Source organism: Corythoichthys intestinalis, chromosome 3 (genome assembly GCF_030265065.1).
Source record: "Corythoichthys intestinalis isolate RoL2023-P3 chromosome 3, ASM3026506v1, whole genome shotgun sequence".
NCBI classification, from domain to species: Eukaryota; Metazoa; Chordata; class Actinopteri; order Syngnathiformes; family Syngnathidae; genus Corythoichthys; species Corythoichthys intestinalis.
Genome location: NC_080397.1, coordinates 64,833,064 through 64,854,645, shown reverse-complemented (window position 1 = coordinate 64,854,645; position 21,582 = coordinate 64,833,064). Strand labels below are relative to the sequence as shown.

At 41.2% G+C, this 21,582-nt stretch overlaps 1 protein-coding gene across 2 annotated transcripts in view; it reads right to left on the bottom strand.

Annotated features, from left to right (window-relative positions):
• Positions 1 to 20,904, bottom strand: part of LOC130912777 (uncharacterized) — a 29,462-nt gene extending 8,558 nt beyond the window's left edge. Inside the window, exons 1-9 of one of the 2 annotated variants that reach the window (XM_057830799.1) lie at positions 20,829 to 20,904; positions 16,749 to 17,232; positions 12,770 to 12,819; positions 12,592 to 12,666; positions 12,438 to 12,500; positions 12,330 to 12,359; positions 10,622 to 10,783; positions 6,398 to 6,628; positions 4,417 to 4,638 (exon numbers count right to left, since the gene is read on the bottom strand). In XM_057830799.1, coding sequence (XP_057686782.1) covers positions 4,417 to 4,638; positions 6,398 to 6,628; positions 10,622 to 10,783; positions 12,330 to 12,359; positions 12,438 to 12,500; positions 12,592 to 12,666; positions 12,770 to 12,819; positions 16,749 to 17,232; positions 20,829 to 20,903 — 1,392 coding nt within the window. In that variant the 5' untranslated portion in view covers position 20,904. The remainder of the gene's footprint in view (positions 1 to 4,416; positions 4,639 to 6,397; positions 6,629 to 10,621; positions 10,784 to 12,329; positions 12,360 to 12,437; positions 12,501 to 12,591; positions 12,667 to 12,769; positions 12,820 to 16,748; positions 17,233 to 20,828) is intronic. The other variant, XM_057830800.1, reaches the window with a different exon arrangement.
• Between the last annotated feature and the right edge of the window lie 678 nt (positions 20,905 to 21,582).

Here is a 21,582-nt window from a genome sequence, read left to right as displayed (position 1 = left end):
TATAATCATTTGTTTCGGACGTACTTGAATTATTTTCTGTATAAAAATTAATTTGGTGTTCAAAAAGTCTTCTTTCAAACTTGAGTCTTGAAAAAGACGGGGTCGTCTTATAATCAGGGCCGTCTTATGTGCGGTATATTTAAAAATGTCCCGATCCGATCACGTGATCAGAAATCGGGCCGATCGCGCCATTTTTCAGAGGATCGGAGTCGGGTGAAAAGGATCGGCTTTTTAATTAAAAAATATACTGATGTTCTTCCGTTTCATGCTCGTACAGCCTTTCCTTCCGCTTTTCTTGGTCAACAGTGCAGCTGGCGTTGGTACTTAAAATTAACAGTGATTGACAGGTTTGTACTTTGATCGCGCGACTCCGTAGTTCTACCATCGAAGGCACATATGTGTCAATCATTGTTTAGCTTATTACACACACTAGTTGTAGTGGGCTGTGGCAACTCATTCATTGGATTAGTGAGAAACTGTTCTCAGCAGCTTGAGCGTCAAAGCTAGGCATGTATGAGATTCTGACAGTATGATCATCTTAAGCAAAAATTTCACGGTATTGCAACTACAGATCTCAAATGTTTTATTTTGAGATTTCTGGGTTACAAAAATAAAAACTTCCATACAACAAGATTTTCATTTTTCAAAACAACATATCAAATTGGAAAAGTAAGTCAAATAAATAAAATAAATATTCAAAGTAAAAGTAAATTGGCATTCTAATTGGCCACGTTATCGGCCTAGCTAACAAGCTTTTGTTGCAGTATGTTTTACCACTGCTAGACACACCACACATGCTGGAGCTAACTCTCGTAGCTAGTGGGAAACGTTCATGACAGCGTTTACTAACGCTTTATTTTGTATTAATGCCAAATGATATTGCCTTCTCTGGTAGCCACCCCCCCGCAAACATGTTTTACATGTCGATTGGTCCACCTAGGCTGTCCTTAACTTTCCTGCACCCGATGTACTGTATTCCCATACCAGCGACTAGTTAATAGCGTAGGGATGGTATGAGGGAAAATTTTAACGGTTTTGAAACCTTGACGTTTTCATACCACGGTATACCTTGAAACCGGTAACCGGCACATGCCTAGTCAGCGTTTGCCTGGCTCTGCCAGACTGTTCTCCCAGTATTTTTCAAACACTGAGAGTATAGTCTGGGAACCAGCCCATTAACGGCCTCTCGAGCAGGTATAAAATCAATCGACAAATCAGATTCGTTTATTTGCGTGACGGGTTCTTAACGAGCAACGTCACTCTTGCGCGTCGAAAGTCCTCTCCACAACAACACAGATGATGAACGGGAGAGTCGAAAATATGTTCCAATCCACGGTAAAATCAGTTTTAAATGACCAAAAACACATCGACACGCGTCAATGACAACAGTCTGTCTCGCGCTAGCCATGTTGAATAAACTCCGCTCTCTTCGTATGTTTACTTCCGCGCGCAAGTCCCTCGTCCTGCCCTTGTCATTTTACTAACGTCACGTCTGCCCGTCGCTGATTGACCCACTCCGCTGTCTGTTTGCTGTGGCTTGCTCCGCCCTGGAAATTGTATCCGCGTGAATGGTGGCCAGACTCAATCGCTGGAACAGCAGTGAGTCTGGTGTACCAGGCAAAGTCAGCGTAAGTGGACTCACTTAATGAAGTATTTAATAAAGACAAGCATTTTTCTACATTACTCTTGTTTAAAAAATAATTCACATTATGCAGGCGGCACAGTGGGACAGTAAAATGTTTAAAGATGTATTTTTAAAGAATTCATTCATTAAAAAAAACTTTTTTCCGGTATCGAATCGGGACCTTATATCGGCAGATTCTCAAAATCAAGCGACTCGGATGGAAAAATATGCGACCTGGAGATCCCTATTAAAATCAATAAATAAATATAAAAAAGAACGACGCATAACTAGTCATTTGTAAGCTAGCGAAGTGCAGAATAGGAAATTGTTAAAAAACACAATGCCATTTTTGTTCTCTACCAATTAGAGCCTATCAAAAGTGCCTATTTGATCCAAAACGACTGTCATCTTGTCCTGCAAAGTGCACATGCTAGCAAATTGGTAGTCAAATCATTCATTACCAACCCTATTTTTCATCATGGGAGTCATTTTAAAGCTATTCCTAGTGTAGAATCTGAAGTATGTGAGATTAACTCCAGAAATCTGTATTTACAGTGGAGCAAATAAGTATTTAGTCAACCACCAATTGTGCAAGTTCTCCTACTTGAAAAGATTAGAGAGGCCTGTAATTGTCAACATGGGTAAACCTCAACCATGAGAGACAGAATAAGGAAAACAGAAAATCACACTGTTTGATTTTTAAAGAAATTATTTTCCACTCTAATTTGGAAATACATATTTGGTCACCTACAAACAAGATTTCTGGCTGTCAGAGGTCTAACTTCTTCTAACGAGGCTCCACTCGTTACCTATATTAATGGCACCTGTTTTAACTCATTATCGGTATAAAAGACACCTGTCCACAACCTCAGTCAGTCACACTCCAAACTCCACTATCGCCAAGACCAAAGAGCTGTCGAAGGGCACCAGAGACAAAATTGTAGACCTGCACCAGGTTGGGAAGACAATCTGCAATAGGTAAAACCCTTGGTGTAAAGAAATCAACCGTGGGAGCAATTATTAGAAAATGGGAGACCACTGATAATCTCCCTTGATCTGGGGCTCCATGCAAGATCTCACCCCGTGGCGTCAAAATGACAACAAAAACGGTGAGCAAAAATCCCAGAACCACACAGGGGGACCAAGTGAATGACCTACAGAGAGCTGGGACCACAGTAACAAAGACTACTATCAGTAACACAGTGCGCCACCAGGGACTCAAATCCTGCACTGCCAGACGTGTCCCCCTGCTGAAGCCAGTACACGTCCAAGCCTGTCTGCGGTTCGCTAGAGAGCGTTTGGATAATCCAGAAGAGCACTGGGAGAATGTGTTATGGTCAAATGAAACCAAAATAAAACTTTTTGGTAGAAACCCAGGTTCTTGTGTTTGGAGGTGAAAGAATACTGAATTGCATCTGAAGAACACCATACCCACTGTGAAGCATGGGGGTGGAAACATCATGCTTTGAGGCTGTTTTTCTGCAATGGGACCAGGACGACTGACCTGTGTAAAGGAAAGAATGAATGGGGCCATGTTTCGAGAGATTTTGAGTGAAAATCTCCTTCCGTCAGCAAGGCCATTGTAGATGAGACGTGGCTCTGTCTTTCAGCATGACGATGATCCCAAACACACAGCCAGGGCAACAAAGGAGTGGCTTCGTAAGAAGCATTTCAAGGTCTTGGAGTGGTTTAGCAAGTCTCCAGATCTCAACCCCATAGAAAATCTGTGGAGGGAGTTGAAAGTCCGTTTTGCCCAACGACAGCCCCAAAACATCACTGCTCTAGAGGAGATCTGCATGGAGGAATGGGCCAAAATACCAGCAACAGTGTGTGAAAAGCTTGTGAAGAGTTACAGAAAACATTTGGCCTCCGTTATTGCCAACAAAGGGTACGTAACAAAGTATTGAGATGAACTTTTGGTATTGACCAAATACTTATTTTCCACCATGATTTGCAAATAAATTCTTTAAAAATGTGATTTTCTGTTTTTTTTTTCCCCACATTCTGTCTCTCATGGTTGAGGTTTACCCATGTTGACAATGAACAGGCCTCTCTAATATTTTCAAGTGGGAGAACTTGCACAATTAGTGGTTGACTAAATACTTCAGATTCAGAATATTTATTGTCATTGCAACAAAAAAGCACAACGAAACTTTGTTTGGAGCATCCATCCAGCTCATACAGCTAAGTTGGTAAAGTGCAAAGTGCAACCCCATAAAATAAATACCCATCAGTACCAAGTGTAAACATTGACACAGTTTTGGACAGTTTTACTTATTTGCCCCACTGAGGCCAAAGTGGTCTTTTGACCATTTGCCTCAATGTAGCAATGCTAACGTTTTACAATGTTTAATATATATATTGTGTTTCCTTATTTTGTATGTCAGAACTTTAATTCTACGGCGTGTTGATGATCAATACACATCTGTAGAAAGGAACTGGAGTCTCCTATGCGATCAACACACACGTTCGCCGAGCACACGCGGCAATAAATTGCAGCCGGGAAAGTTACCGCCCTCATTTTTATTTACCGTGCGATTAATTGAATGATTGCATATCATGACAGGCTTAGTATATACTGTATACGCACACACACAAATACATGTATATACACATACTGTATATCTATATACCTAGATATTTGAAAGTCACAGAATTCACCTGACAGCCATCCGCAACATAGTATGCTGTAAAAAAAACTGCCAGCGAATTAGCCAACAATGAGGTGCTTCTTTCACAAATGAATATTTTAAACTTAAGCAGTTTTATTTTGGTATACACCTCCAACAAACCTTCACATTCTTCAAGCGGCTCCATTCCGTCTCGGCTTCCCGCGGCTCGGAGCGAAGGGATTGCGAGCGAAGTTTTTTTAGGCGCGGGGACGATCTGCGCCCGGGAGGGGATCCGCCCGAACGCGGCGTATCGTCATCTCCGAAATCCGACGAGGTGTCTGTGTCGTCCCTCGGTATAGATTTGGAAGACTCTTCATCGGACAACTTTGCCAAGCTTTTTACCTGAAGAAAATTGACAAGATCATTCGTTATATGATTTATCCTTGTACCTTATTTGCCGTAGACAATAAATATGGCCATTTTTTTTTCACTTGATTATCCTGTCATCGGGGTTATTAAGGCCACACCTCAAACACAAATCAAAAGAAATTGGCCAAGAAATCACGAGGACACTCGCGGGGTTATGAAAGACCTCTCAATCCTGGGCGCCACTTCCAAATTCTATTTTGCCTCAATGTAGCAATGCTCACGTTTTACAATGTTTATTATTGATGTCTTTCCTTATTTTGTATATCTGAACTCAATTCTATGGCGTGTTGATGACCACTAAACATCTGTAAAGGGAACTGGAGTCTCCTATGCAATCAACACACACGTGTGCAGAGTGCACGCGGCTCGCGAAAAACATCCAGCGATAAATTGCAGCCGGGAAAGTTACCGCCCTCATTTTTATTTATTATTTACGATGAATTGACTCAATGCATATTGCGACAAGCTAAGCATATTTATACACACACACAAAAATATGTATATGGCAGAAAATACAGACAAGGCTGAAAAAGCAGTTTGTGCTCTTGCACCCCTCTTTAAAATAAACTGCTGTATTTTAAGCCAAAACAACTGTTCTGTTTGATAGAAAAATATGTCTACATGCTGCCATAGCAGTTTCATGGAAAATAGAATAGAAAATGCTCAAATAAAAGGTTCCCGCTACGTGTTTCCATGACAACCGCTCAGCTACTTCCCGTTTTGGTCTCGAGTTACACGTGTTGTGGGACTGAGAAAGGCGTGGGCCAGGCGGGTGGACATTCGAGCTGAGTTCTGCGACGTGCGAGGGAATGTTGATCTGTGGATATCCATGAATGAAGGTGAGTATTTTTCCTTCATTCTGGAGGGTATCAGCCAAAGGTCGGACCGCCTACATGCGCGGCAGTTTCGTAGCTTTACCGTTGCAACGACGGGCAGTCGTCGCTCCAAGTCGGCTACCTTTGTTTACATCATATGCGTCTTGCACATTTATGCCGTGAGGTTCGTTTAGCATCTTTGGGATGTGTTGTAAGTCCAAATGAGTGTAAAGTGCCGCGACATTTTGTGGCCAAATTGACCCCGTGTGTGTGTGCAGTGCACTTCCAGGTTGTGCATGCGCATCCGCGCCCGCCCCCACCTTTGTGTTTATTGTTTTTTTTTATTGCATTGTACAATTCACTTGTGTGTTGTTGTTTATTATTGTGCAATCAGTTTTCATTGTTTTACATTGTCACTAATATGCTTTTAACCATAACCCGAAAGTTTTGACATTAGGCTTAATCTTGGAGTTAGCGGGGTTTAATTAGTCGGTGGAGTTGGTTTCAACAAATTCCATGCAGTTTGTCAGTTATTTGTTAGTTTCAGGGCTCCAGAGTGGCTAAGCTAGCGCGAGTCAATGGTGTTTATGTGAAAAATTCTGATATTCTCCTTTCAACTCAAATTCAAAAAAGTCAATGACATGTGATGACATTTTTTTGTTGTCACTCTTATGTTGAGGCAGCAAAGGGAGAAAAACTAACTGATAGATTACTTTAACATAGTTACTTTGATAATAAAGTAATAAGTAGATTACTTTTTTGAGGCGTAATCAGTAATTCAATGACTTTTTCAAGTAATCTGTGACAACACTGAAAACCGCTGCCAGTGAATTAGCCAATTAGGAGGTACTTCCTTCACAAATGAATATTTGGAACTTAAGCAGGTTTATTTTAGTATACAAGGTATTCCAACACACCTTCACAATCTTCAAGTGGCTCCATTCGATCTCAGCTTCCCGCGGCTCTGTGCGAAGGGATTGCAGGCGGGGGTTTTTTAGGCGCGGGGATGCTCTGCGGCCGGGGGTGGATCCGTCCGAGCGCGGCGTATCGTGGTCTCCAAAATCCGACGGCGCGTCAGACGCGTCGGTGTCGTCGCTCGGTATAGATTTGGAAGACGCTCCATCGGATGACTCTGCCAAGCTTTTTTCCTGAAGAAAAATTTGACAAGATCATTCATTATATGATTAATCATTGCACCTTATGGGCGGTAGACAATAAATGGGCAATTTTGTTTCACTTGGTTATCCTGTAATCCGGGTTATCGAGGCCACACCTCAAACGCACCATGGGCAAATCAAAAGAAATCAGCCAAGAAATCAGAAGAATACTCAAAAGAGTGCCTAAGTGGCACTGTAAAGGTTCCATTCATTCATCTGCTCAAAAAATGTTTCTTCTTTGGCATAACACCAAACATTGTAACCCCGGTTACCACCGCGGATGTCCTTCTTCAGCATTATTCCAATCATATTAACCTCGTTCTGAACTTGAGACCTTGTTTTTCGTGGCCCATAGTTACCATAGTAACTGAGAACGTAACATTGGAAGAGAAATGTGAAAAGGCTTCACGAGAGAGGCTGGCATGAAGAGAAATGTGAAAAGAGAGACGCTGGCAAGAAATCACAAAGCGCACGGCAACATACAGGACTTTAAAAATTGGCATTTTAAACAGAGACTGGCCCAGCAGCTATTGATGGAAAGATGATCAGAGCAAACTTCTTTGTGACAATGCTTGCACACAGTCTTCAGGGGGCTGTCCAAAGCGGTCGCTGTGGGTCCTGGTCTTTGTGCCAACAGCACAGTTTCTGCTCAAACAAGCAGCAACTGATTACACTTGTAAAAAAAAAAAAGACTTGTTTTGTTGGAATCCAATTCAGCACCCACTGCGGCCGGCCCTATGTGGAATAGTTTGGACAACCCCATCTTATGGGCCGTTTACATGGTGACGCTGCGACGCCAAGACACAACAATTGTGTTGCAGAATGGCCTCGGCGAAAACGGAAGGCCAAGACGCGGAAGGATTCCATTGCGCCGAAACCGTATGAATGAAACGCTCTTGCCCCGACGACGTCAGTACTCGCACACTTCACTTTGGCAGCGCACAGTCGCTGCTGGTAAACATTCCAAACAGCAAAACAGTGGCTTTAAATGACTGTTTTATAGTATTTTTGCACTTTTATGCCTTTTAAAGCAAAAGAAAAAAACAGATGCCATTGCTTCATTTTATTGACAAGCAATGCCAGACAATCATTTAAAGTACCTGTGACAGAATAATAAAAAAGCCTTAAATAGCATTATTATGTGAATTGAAATCATATTTTGAGACGATTCGACTATATACAACAATTTGGCTCAGCGCAGATGACGAGAAATGAATCTTTGAATCTGCCGTTTCGCCCCGCCTGTCATTATAGCGCTCTAGCGCCTCCAGCTGGGTGATGGCGTCAGTAGAGTAACGATTTCAGCTGATTTAGAATTCAGCCCATTAAGGGGGACGATTCAGAATGAGGAAAATGCGACAGAAAGCAGCAAAATGTCATCATCGATTTAATCCCTCTTCTCCAATAATTTGACAGGATATTCTTTTGAACTAAGTGTTTTTCCTCAATTGCTAAATAAATGGTACGGTCATGACAAATAGCAGTCTTGTGCTAAATGGAATATGAAATATTCAAAATGCATTTATTCAGTACGACAGGGCAAAACTACTGCATAATGGTCAATATTGCCGACATCTTCCATGGTATTTTTTTTTGCCACCGTAGTTAGTCCGGCTTTTGTCATTTCCCCGCCCCGGCTTCTGAGACATAGGAAAGAGCGTGGACACAACAGGAGGCGTGACAGCTAGGCGAAATGCTGACCCGAACCGAGCGGCTTTTCCAAGTCTTTTCCTCGCCTTTCGAAAACACAAAAAAAAAAAAAAATCACACAAAAATGACCCCAACTCATGTCACGCACGGCGGCAGGGTCTTCACCGATCGGCCAGCCCCGGGCGGCGAGCAAGTTTTGGCTCGTCGTTCTGCCGCGGCCCCGGCGGGCAGGCGATGCTTGTCGCCGGGATACAGAAGGGAACGAATGCCAAAAACGGCGCATTCTCGGTGGACAAACCGGCCGACGTCAGACCGCGTGGCTGCCTGAGCTGAGTATAGCGGCCATGCGAAGAGGAACAAGGAGGCTAGAGGCCTGGACCGAATCGAGAACCGGAGACGAGAGCGGGGTGGCTCCCTGATCCCAAGCCGAGGATAGTGCTCTTTCGGCGGGCACGCAAAGAGGACGGAAGGGGGCGGATGTCTTGACACAATCCAGAACCGGCCGGAGGTGAGAGAGGGGGACTCCCCCGGCCCCGGCCGAGGCGCGCCTTTATCGGCCGGCGACCGTGGTGTGTGACAAGCCGGTCGTCGGCCGAGTGGCATTCTCGCTGCACAGGGAGCATTGGCGCCCACAAAATGCAAGCCACCTCCTTAATAAAACGTTTGCCATGATCCCAGTATTTGACATTAAACATGTAGCTTGCTCACTTAGTTATCCGTCTAGCGGTTGCACCATTGTCATACTTGTTTTGCCCATTATTCAGGTTGAAAAAGATCTTTTAGAAATCCAAAAATCCACAGGTTATGCATCCACAGGTTGGAGCTGAGCTAAATGGAATGTCATGTCATGCTTAACCAATATTGATCCAAAAATAGGGCACATCGGATTATAAGGCACACTGTCAGCTTTTGAGAAAATTATAGTGCGGGGGATACAGTAAACATGAATTCACATTATGTATTTGTACAGCATATGTTGCCTTCATTATAAGGCTTTCAATATTTTGCGGCTCCAGACATAGTTTTTTTTTTTTAATGCTCCAATACGGCTCATTTTGGATTGTCAACGCCTGTAGTGTCTTATGCATTAAGACCAGTGCTGTTAATTTTACTTTAAAAAAGTAATTAATTACAGTTACAAATTACTTCTCCCAAAAAGTAATTGCGTTAGTAACTCAGTTACCTGAATTTAAGAGTTATTAGTTACTTGGCAAAGTAACTAGTGATAATTTTCATGTTTTGTTTTTTTTCTCAAAAAAAAAAAAAAAGGTCACACAATGTGAAGTTTAAAGGGTTTTTGGGACAATTGGCCCTAGCCCAATTCTTTACCCTCCACTTAACTACACAAAGGGTATTGCGATAACTAGATAGTAACCTTTGCTATGTGTGGAAGTCATTTAAAGTTGTGAATCAACCGTTAAAATTGCTCCCGTTATTGCATTAGTTCCCTTCTGTCTACTTAAAACATGTGTAAGTTTTAAAACTGTTTCATCATTTAAAGATAGATTTAAGTTAAGATTTTGCCGATTTAGGAGCATTTTAGATTTTTTTTTCAGAAAAAAAAAAAAGTTACTTAGGCTCGCTCTCTACATCAGAGCCTTCCTGAGAGGTCTACTGCTTTAAGATGGCGGCTGTTTACTAACGCATGTAGTCCTTAAAACATGTTGCCAATGCAGCTGTGTCTAAAATTTGCATCTAGTTCTATAATATGATATCTAACGTGTCATGTGGGCGTAGTTTGTCGGCGGCTATGGCTACCGTCAGGTATTATTGAAGCCACCTAGCATCGCGGTTGCAACGGCGTCTTCCCCACTCCTGCTCTGCTCTCTCGTCTCCTTGAGTCCGTTTCTCTCAGACTTTTTTTATTCAACCAACTTAGTAACGCATAGTAACGCACGCCTTTCCCGCCTCAGTAACGGTAACGGCGTTGCCAAGATGAGAAAAGTAATTAATTAGATTACTCATTACTGAAAAAAATAACGCCGTTAGTAACGCCGTTATATTCTAACGCCGTTATTAACAACACTGATTAAGACCTATTAAGATGCACCAATACTAATATAAGCATTTTCTGAGCACTACTTGTTTGCACTCGTTGGATGTAAAACTTTTTCTTTGGACTGTACTTTGTGCAACGAAAATAAAGTAACTAACTCAATTAATCAAATAAAGTTAGTGAAGCATCACTATCACTAGTATAACATCGTAGAAACCACATCATGCTAGCTAGCTAAATGACCTTCTTGTAACTACTGGCTGTATTAAGAGTTAGCAAGCATAATGGAAATAAACTTCATTCGTATCTGAACGAGACTGCGCTCCATCACTTCTTACCTGAAGTTCCGATTCCCCTCCACTTGGACCGGCGGTGGCCGCGGGTCTCTCCTCTGCCCGCTTCCCTTCATCCACCTGACGGCAACCTTCGCCATCGTAACCTGTGGCTGCTGCTGCTGCTGCTGCCGCTGCTGAAGAGGAAGCTCCGCCATCAGCAAACATCTGTGTTATTTGAAAACATTTAGTAGCAAATCTGCATGAAGGGCTTGTCTCTTTCCATCTCCATTTTTGTCCACGCCACCTTTCCTTTTTTTCCCCCTAGTTCTCCAATTTGTTCATCTCCTCTCTCTCTCTCTGCATGACCAATTGATTGACAGCCGAGGCCCAAGAGTTAGGGGGCATCAGCATAAGTGGAGTTTAAGGTGGGGCCAGGCCGCCCATGGTGTCCGAAAAGTATCATTGCATGTAATTGACTTTCCTACATATATAAAAGTTGTAAAGCAGGAAAACAGACAACAAAAATGAACAAAAAAAGATTTTTTATAATGGGTCAAAATTATTTTGCGAACAGATCATGTGACTAGCACCTTAGACGGTCATTTGCTTTGCATATTATTTTCCCCCCAAAAAATAGGGGAGCGCAATTCTATTTTTCAAATAAATTTTTTTTCATTTGATTGAAAATTAAAATTGAAATGTTTTTTTTTTTTTTTTTTATCATTAAAGCAACTTCTTGGGGGATTGAATGATTTAGACACAAATGTCCTACCCATAATATTGCCCAAACACAAAAAGGCTTGCTAAAATCAAAGAAAACTTTTTTAAATGAACAATTATGTGTTCAAATGCTTGAGTCTCAAATATTTTTTTGTGTTCAAAAACTTTTTTTCTATGATTGAAAAAAAAATTTTTTTTTTTTATTGAAGTGATTTTTCTTTTGAATATATATATATTTTTTGTATGAAGCAACTTTTTTTTGGGATTGAATAATATAGACACAAATGTCCTAGCCAAAATGTGGCCCAAACACAAAACAACATTACTTCAATCAAAAAAGTTGTTTCAATCAAAAAAAAAAAAAAAAAAAAAACTTCAATAAAAAAAAATAAATAAATAAAAAATCAAATAAAAATAGCTTTCAAATGCATTTTTTTTTTAAAATTTCAAATTAATTTTTGCATTCAAACACATTTTTTTAATTGAAGTGACCTGTTTTTAATTGAAAATATATATTTTGATTGAAGCAACTTTTTTTTTTTGCTTGAATAATGAAGACACAAATCTACCTCCATATGGCTCCGCCCAGGGGATACAATTTTTGACTGAGGTAACTACACTGGCACAACACCAGCGAGCGGACCATATTCAATGGATGATGATCTTGGCGAAAAGTATAGCTGTCCTGCCAGCAGCCTGATTTAGAATTCCCCTCAAGAATGATGGGAAACAAAAACTTATTATTATAAATATTCTTGTAAGTTCATTTTATTGCTGACACTGCCTTTCGGGGTCATCAACATGTTGTGCCCCCCCCTGCCCCAAAAGTCAAACTCCGCCTATGGGCATCAGCCCTCGTCTGTAATTGGTCTTGCCCAGAATCAATTATGACTACTGGGGCGATCTACCAGTTTTGTGTACCGATAGATATTACGGTATCCAAACACTAGTAAAAAATAAATAAATAAAACAGGCCCGGCCCAAAATCATCATCAGCCCGCCGGGGAAATGCTCGGTATGCCCGATGGCCAGTCTAGCGTTGGGAACATACCTGAGATTCATCCGCCGTCGACAGAGGCGACTGAATAGAAGAAAAGACCAGAGTTTGACATCACTTTTTTTTTTTTTTGCAACAGGCAATAAAGTCAAGTTCAATTACCTGAGCGGCGGAATCGGGTGACTCCTCACAAACGTCACTCTCCTCTTTCGGCAATGATTCCAACTGTATGAGAGGAACACAAATTTCAACTCCATCTTTTGTCATAGTTCCCGCTTAGGAAAAAAAAGTGGACACATTCACACACACTACTCACCAGTTTGTCCAATTCTGATAGCTGTTTGAGTAAAAGCGAACGCTGATGTAAAAGCACGGAACGTTTTGTAACCATCTTAAAAAAGGAAGCAATTGTTATGAGTTGACGGCATCATCCGAATGAGCTCAAATATTAGAGTGGCAGCGATCAGATGCGAACATGACGCCATTCTACTCACCGGCGTCGGCGCGACAGCATTTTCGTCGGGATGATCGGAGTCATTTAAGGCTGCGAGCGGGAAAAAGATGTATCAAATGAGTTGACTTCCACATTCCACGTCATCGTCAAATAATTGCCGGTGATAATACATGCATAATAAGACATTATTCTATAGGTTGATTCCATGTCAATTCCCAAATATCCCTGGGGAAACCTCTTTAATTTTTTAAAATCATATTAGTAGTGCCTTATGATTCAAATGAAAGAATCTGAAGTTTGAGCCTCCTAGCTCGAAATCAAGGGTGTCCAAACAGACCGCTCTGGGTCCTGGTTTTTGTTCCTACCGATCCAGCACACACAGTTTCTGCTAAACACTCCAATCAACTGATTACATTTGTAAAACACCAGATTGGTGAAAAAGTCTTGCTTTGTTGGAATCAAATCCAGCACCCACTGCCGCAGGCCCTATGTGGAATAGTTTGGACACCCCCAGTCTAAATACTGCTTGGTCTTTAAGGGAAAGAGTACCTATGCTAACATGCTAATTAGAGCCGGGCGGTATACCCAAAATTTACCATTACCGAAATTCTTCAGGATGGCCGATGTACTGGAATTTTGACCATGTCCGTAAATTCGCTAATTTAATAAAACGATAAAATACAGTCTTTTTATCCCGCTTTGACTGTGTTGTTCGGCTATGTCCATTCTCCTTTAAAGGGCAACTGAAGAGCTTTTCGGATTTCGCTCGAGTGTTTTACTCAGTTGAATTGTATTAAATGTATCATTCGCGGTCTCAAAAAGTCATATAAAAAAATAATCATAATTATTGACCGCGTAGTTTTTGAGTTATGGCCATGGCAACACCATAGCAACGGGGGACGCGCCACCCTGCTGACCGCTACGTGATGACGTAGCTTCCAGGGAGCGTCGCCACCACTCTGAACACGGAAATATAGCACCACGCTATCCTCGCCATATATTGCAAACATTTTCTGGGTTTTACTCGCGAGATTCGTCATGCCATCTCAATGTGAAGCGATGATTTGCTCACAGGAAGACTCGATACTCTATGAGTGGTCCAAAAAAAACTTCTCCTGCAAAGGTTTGGACCGTTTTGGTGAGCATGCATACAGGTCCCCAATCGGCTCATTGTTTTCATCATTTCAGCGACGACAGCTTTGAAAACCTACAACAATGCAACCTTGGTTTTACAAAGACGTAAGTAGACCCTCTGATTCTAAAATTTGATGCACTTCTGTTGATAAACGAGGGGGACTCCTACTGCCTGTTTGTTGAAGCGCGACATTTTTTTTTTTTTTTGTTGCTGTTGCCCTGTCATAAGTAGATAGGTTTGCTGACAGGTCTACTCATGTGATTTTATGACTATATCAATAGGTATTATGTAAATTCAAATGTCCCCAGCACCAAATAGGTCCTTGGCTCGTTGTTTTTTGGCCTGTCACAGGATAAATATAAAGCCTCAAAAATCAATAACATATCATTCATTTAGCTACATTTGGGCTAGCTTTACCATATTTAGATGGGTAGGAGCTGTCCCATTACCTAATATCCAGTTTTAGCTATGTGGAGAGCATGGAAAAATATACAACCATGTAATCGCATTCTCTCGAATAAAAAAATCACGATGCTGGACTTAAGCTTACCACTCACTCTCCCGTTCGTAAAGTGTCCAGCTGTCAATTGGCGTCATGACGACATCTGCTGTGTCAAGTAAATCGCTGTCATCCGACGCTTCAGGTTCAAACATGTAGGGATTAATTGTAGTTCATCTTTCCTGGGAGCCTTTGCCATCGGTGGCGTCACGAAAGAGCGATCCTGAATGGTTACCTTTGGTGGAAATATCACTGACATCGTTGTTGCTGCTATGCTAGCTGTGGATAGTCTTCTCTGTTGCGTCAGGGAATCTACGTCACACTTCCGGGTTTGCGAAGGGACCATTAACGGAGTGCAAAAATACTCAAAAAAAACGCAAATTATCCTTGCAATTACGTGTTGATAATTTCATGGTTGTTTTGATGAACTCGTCCAAAGTTTATATTCGTAAAATTACACCAAAATCCGTAAAGGTCTTCAGTTGCCCTTTAAGGAAGCAGTCAGTGTGCTTACGTATGAAGTCACACGGTTATCAGGAACTCAAACAAACAGAAGCCCAGTAACCTAACGCTAGCGGCTGACGCTAGCGGCTATCGTTACAAGCAAACGTGATGGAGTCAGGCTTAAGGGATCTTCGCCAAACTTTCACCTGACATTAAGTTGACTCTTGGCAGCCTCCAAATGGGCTTTCACCAGCTTTCCTCCCTGGTTCTCACGATTTCAAGAGAGGGTGCTTTCTACTGATAGCCAGGCAACAGGCTAATGCTAGCGGCTAACGCTATAAAACGAACACGATAAGAGTCAGACAGCGGCTCTAACCTTGTCAAAATGGCTGAACTTAATGAGTGGATTGGGCACGGACTGCATCTAGCAATTAGTATGTTGTGTTACTTTGTATTGGTGTGTGTGTGTGTGTGTGTGATTTCTTTGATATCTTTTATGAGGGTAAAGCATTCAGCATAAATTATAATGCAACAGTGAACCCTATAATATGACCGTTTAATGGCCACAGCTATTTTTCTGTATGTGCTTGCTTCATTCTGTGTCATTACTGCCATGATAAAATCTTAAATGTTTCATTGGCAAAAGAGCAATATAGCTTTAATGTGTGTGTGTGGACGGGTGGGGTGCATGTGTGCGTGCATATATTCAAAAATGCTCTGGGGAAAAAAAACCTGAAACCTTGAAGTAAACACTTACGTTGAGTATGTCACAGCAGCCATTAACAATAAGTTGTCTGTTTGAAGTGTTTTGTTCAAACTGTAAGTCATTTGTGTAACAATGACATGTTTGCACAGTCGTCCTATTGATTTTTTATAATGTTGTACATTGTTCAAGTCATACAAGTGTTCGTACTTGAATTCTTATGGTTTACAAGAAATTGTTATGTACTTAATGTTTAGACTGCATGTTCAATTGTTTTAATATGTTAAATTGAAATCTGGTAAATAAATCAACGAGAAACAGTTCATTTGTATTTCACGCATTGATTCAAATTTTCAAATGATATAAAAGTCCACTTGGGCAAATTTATGGTCATTTATCGTTATGGAGGTAAATCTGCTCAATTTACCGTTTTAATAAAGAAAACATCCATCATGTGTCGTGATGTCTAGAGTCGTTTCTACAAGTTCCATACAGCAGTGTTTAATCGGCATGTTCTTTTTTGAAAGATTACTGGCAGAAAACAAGCAGTTCTCACATGGGTTCTAAGTATGCGAGCATGTTTCTATGTTGACCTCCTTCCGGTTTAGGATGGTGACGTCACGCAGCCTTGCGGTCTAAACATAGCATTCGTGCGGTACGCTATTGACACCCTCGCCGTGTGATAACCGATGGACATAATGTTCTCAGCGGAAAATGGTCAGCCCGTCGTGCCCACTCCCCGTCTGACAGAATATATTCAGCATCACCCCGACAACAGAGTGAGTGACCATTAAACTTTTCATCAAATGATCAAAGTTACTGCTCTTTGAGTCAGTGGTTACAACAACATGAATGCACGGCATTTGGCTAGGAGGTCATTGCCAACAATAATCTGGTGTGCCAGGTTACCAAGGGCAGAAACTTGGGTTTCATACTTGAGTCTCCAGACTATTTGACAGTGGGCGGGCGGGCGGAGGATTTCATTCCAACAAAACAAGATTTTACTCTTGCAAATCTTACAAGGTATTGCATGTGAGGTGCTGCTCGTTTTAGCAGAAAACGCATTGGTTCAACTGTCTGCGCTCGATCGGGAGGAACAAAAACCAGGAACCAGAGAGGCCATTGTGAACCACTTTACAGGCCACCCAGAACACTTGCATCATAACAACATCTGGTTTCGGACATATTTTTGTCTAAAAACGTGCCTGCAAAGTACAAAGAAATAGGTTCCACATTACCGGCGGGAAGCGATGAGTCGATCCACTGAGATGACTCGCGGGGCGCCGACGACGTTTGGCTGTGAGCATCAGAAAGCCGATATTGGCTCTGAAAAGAAGAAGAGGTCACGCAGGCGGGTGGCACGCCAGGGAGCGATGTACATGGGAATGTCACACAAGGGAGTTGGGTGCAGGTGGGTGGCGCGCCGGGAGGGGCCAGTTGGGTTTGAATGACGGTCGGCTGCAATCCGGGCTTGACCGACAGCTGCGGCAGCTCAAAAGCGGTGCCGGCGAAGAGCGAGGCGGGCGACACGTGACCGTGGGACACGGATGCCGGGGCGTGCGGGAAGCTGTCGTCGGGCACCTGCGAGTGGCCGTAGTGCGGTGGCGACGGGCACGATAGCGAAGTGAAGAGGGGGCCAGCTGACCAGCCCGTGTGGCCCGCCCATTCTTCATTCTTATTCGCCGACAGGTGGTCCATTCTCTTCCATAAACGACACAGATGCTACATAAACCACAACATCCAATCACCACAATGCTCTTGTATTGAAAGAAAAAAAAAAAATAGGAGCAACACAAGGTCAAACGCAGGTAGGTAGAGGCCAGGGTAAGCAGAAGAAAGAAAAAAAATCATGAGAATTTTGTGTTTTTCTGCTAGATCTGGCACAAGAGGTGGGTAGTAATGCATTACATGATTCATTTCTGGAGAAAAATTGTCGTTTTACGAAGCGCGTCATACTTTTTACGAAAGTAGATCTGGGAAGAAAAAAACGCTACTCTTACTTTGAGCTAAACTAGCAGGTTCACCAATGAGATGTTGCCACAATAATCACATGACTCCATGATACCTAACAGATGCACATGACCACACACACGAGATTGCAGTTGGAAGTCCAATGATAATTGTTCAATCACGTGGCGTCTTTAAAGTCACCATAGTTAGGAGCAAAAATACTCAAGAATTGTCAAATTCAGATGAGAAAAATGAAACATAACCCGTCCAAAGAACAAGCCCGCCCTCCAGGGGAAAATACATATTTCTTACCTATCATGAAATTTAAACGATTATATCTCCAGTTTTCCGTGGTCTATCGGGCATCGTCGCAGGCGTGCCGGAGCCTATCCCAGTTGATTATAATCTAGCCTAACCTAGCCACGATTAGCCGGCCGGCAACCAGTTTTTCTCCGATAGATCACGGAAAACCGGAGACATGATCGTTTTTATTTCATGCTAGGTAGGAGAATATGTTTTCTCTACTAGGGGGCACTCATGCTCTTCGGACGGGTGACGTTTCAATTCTGCAGATATTTCTAGTCGGAATTTGATGGTTTTTTTGTGAATTCTGTTAGGCCAAATATGGTCATATATTGCTTATAGTACAGTATAATAATCATGACAGTTCACATAGATGACTTTTTTGGGCTGCGAAAAAAAAAAAATACCTTTGTTAAATATACTGTACATGGCGGAAAAGAGACAAGGCTGGAAAAGTAGTTTCTGCTCTTGCACCCCTCTTTAAAATAAACTGCCGTATTTTAAGACAAAAGAACTGTTGTGTTTGATAGAACAATATGTCTATATGCTGCCATAGCAGTTTCATGGCGCATTAAGCCCCTAAACTATTTTTAATTTGTCCGTTTTACCCAGGAGATCCCCGTTTACAGATGCCACGCAACCGCTTTTGTTTTAAAAAGAAGGTAAGTAATTTATTATTTGAAATGTCTATCATTTTTATCTTAGAATCATTAATTGACGTCTAATATTTAGTTAAAAAAAAAAAAAAAAAACGACTTTATAAAATTATTCACCTCGCATATTTTAAACTTTTGAACAAATGGCGTCACAATGAAAAAAATCGTGTCCGTAAATACGTCCAGGATATCTACCTCATAACTATCGCCTAATTGTACTTTTTTTTGTTACTGTTGCATTTTCCCCGATATGTTAGGTGATAAATAATTGATCCAAACTAGAGCTGAAACGAATACTCGAGCAACTCAAATAACTCGAGTTAAAAAACTGATCCAAGTAATTTTATTCACGTCGAGGAATCGTTTCATTTTGCCAGGTCTAAGCATCACGTTTTGCCCGGACTACTTTTAATGCAGGACAACGCGCTGACGTCACGTGCGTAGAGGAAGAAGCAATTCAAAAAAAAAAAAAAAAACCTTACTGAAGCTGACAGTTGCTACAAACTACGCCGACGTTGCTAAAAACTACAACCGCATGATGCTAGTGCAGTAGCAGGTAGTATCCGATGCGTCTCATAGATATCGCATGCATTTAGAACTAGATGCAAAATGACAGATTCGGCCGTATCTGAACGGCATTAGTAAACAGCCACCATCTTGAAGCAGTTGTCTTCTCAGCACTGATAAATATACGTTACTGTCACTCGCTCACGTAACGTTAGCCCTTAGGGGGGGCTAGGTTTCTATTGATTATGACCACTGTCGATGCATGGCTAACGTGTCTTACATACAGGCTTTATATCTGTAAAAACACAGCGCTGTAGAGTGATAAGGGTGTAAAATTAAAATATAATAAAGCTAACTGTCAGTTTTAGCTCAGTAGTCACTGCTGAATAAAACACCAATTAGCACTGGTGCCTAATGTGCTCCAATACAGCATGTATCATAGATTTATTTTGAACACTCCAAAAACTCCAAATCCTATCAGTACTTACAGTTTAAACTAACTTAAAACGTAACTAGAACTTAAAAATAGCTTGACACAAATGGAAATTGAATTGAAACACATGGGAAAAACACCTAGCTTTTAAGTGATGTTTGTTATCAAGCGTAATTACATTTTTTGGCTAGAATTTTTTTTTTTTTCATTTTTATAAGATGTAGAAGTTTTTGGAGGGAAAGCAGTGATTTTTTTTCTAGTCACATCTGAGATGCAATTGTTGGCTGTTTTCAACAATGTACATCAAAAATAAAGACATTGATTGACTGAAAATGGTTCAGTATTGGATTAAATGTCTTTTTTTCTCATGTATATTTATAATTGCTCTTTACCTAAAAAAAAAAAAAATTTTTTAAGTTTTATCCGATTACTCGATTAATCGATAGAATTTTCAGTCGATTACTAAAATATTCGATAGCTGCAGCCCTAATCCAAACAAAGACAAATTGAAAAAGAAAATCTTGACCACTCCTTGATGTCTGCGATTTCTGCATCGTGACCCTTGTTATATGACCGTGTTTCACCCATAAAATCCCCCCCAAAATCCGGCTGTGGCCATTGACATCTCTGTCTTGACACTCAATGATACATGCTACATGGAGTTTTTGGATCGAAACAAGGAAAGTACGTGATAATATCTCGTTAAAATCATGGTGTCTTTAATTATGCTCTCTAATGTTCTCATCTCCAGTTAGGGTTTAGGGGTTTCAAAAAAACTTCTTTTTTTAAAATGCCCTCCTGTTCAAAATTTTTCCTCCCCCAGAAAATTGGGATTTGAAGCTTTCCAATGATGCATCACACATGCATATAGGACAATTTTGGCCAAATTGGGGGTCCCGGAGCGGAAATTCAAGTCACCTGAGTATTTTCCGCCATATATACAGTATGTATTATTTGTACTTGACTCATTTTTTTCTATAACTACTTTTACTTTTTTTGAAGTAATACTATTCTTCCTCGAGTCCATTATTACCCACCTCTGGCACAAGGTGCCTCGAATCAGTACTGGGTGCAATGAAACCTTAAGAAAATCAAGATACTGTATTTGAGAATCAAATGATCTGCATTTGAGTCAACAGTATTGTTGTCTATCAAGTTACATTGGAATAAACGTCTGCACTCATATAAGTGATCAATGAAATTGCATTTCAATTGTCAATTGGCAACAGAGTAGAGCTCTTGATCCCAGTTTTTGTCCAAGTTCGATGGTGTAGCTCTACTCCATCAAGAACAAATGGCATTCAAACCAAACAAAACAGAAGCTGTGTAGAGTGAGTCAAGTGGTCCTGACCTGACTAGAGTGGTACGGCGACATGATTCACTTGACTACAAATTTTGCAAATGATAAAAAATATTGCAGTAGACGTACATAATGATACTCAATTCAATGTTTGAGAGAGGTAACATACCTGTGAGCAGGCAGGAATGCCAGGAACCAACCGAAAGAATCTCCGATCCTGAAATAAACCGGAAGTGCATGGCATTTTACCGACCACTGGGGGCGGTGTCTACATTTCTCAGTACAACTCCTAGGGAGTGCGGTTTGTCACGCCGTTGCATGTTATTATAACTATTGACATTCGGGTCATGTTAGCCATGCCATACTCGCCAGTAGTGGTTTTCTTGTTCATTCATGGTATGTCAACCATAAAATTCCAAATTGGCATTGTGGAGCATTTCTTCAGCAATAAGTTGAATACAGTCCTCTGAAAACCAAAAATCAACTTTAGAGGCCGTAACCACTGTTTATTTCAGGAAAGTTGTTTTGATGACCATTGTATTCATCTATAAATGTATTTATTCATCCTCCGGGCAGTCTGCCAGCGTTGCCGGATTGGGCGGGTTCCATTATTTTCAAAGACTCGGGGCAGGTTGCCCAGTCGCTGAACTGCATTGGAGATACAGTGAGTGCATAGCCTACTTGTAGTCAAATTCACCATAACAATTCCAAAAATTCAATTATAGTTGTCCAATAATATCTGCCACTAGTTAATGTTAGCCAATAAAACGAATTGAAACAATATAGGGAACTATTGGTATCTTTTTTTTTTTTTTTTACCATTTATCATCGTCTTGCGCCAAGGTATATTTTGGCTGAAGAGTTCATGTAAAAATCTCTCCCCATAGCAGCCATGGTGCATGTGCGAGTCACAGTTTAGCACT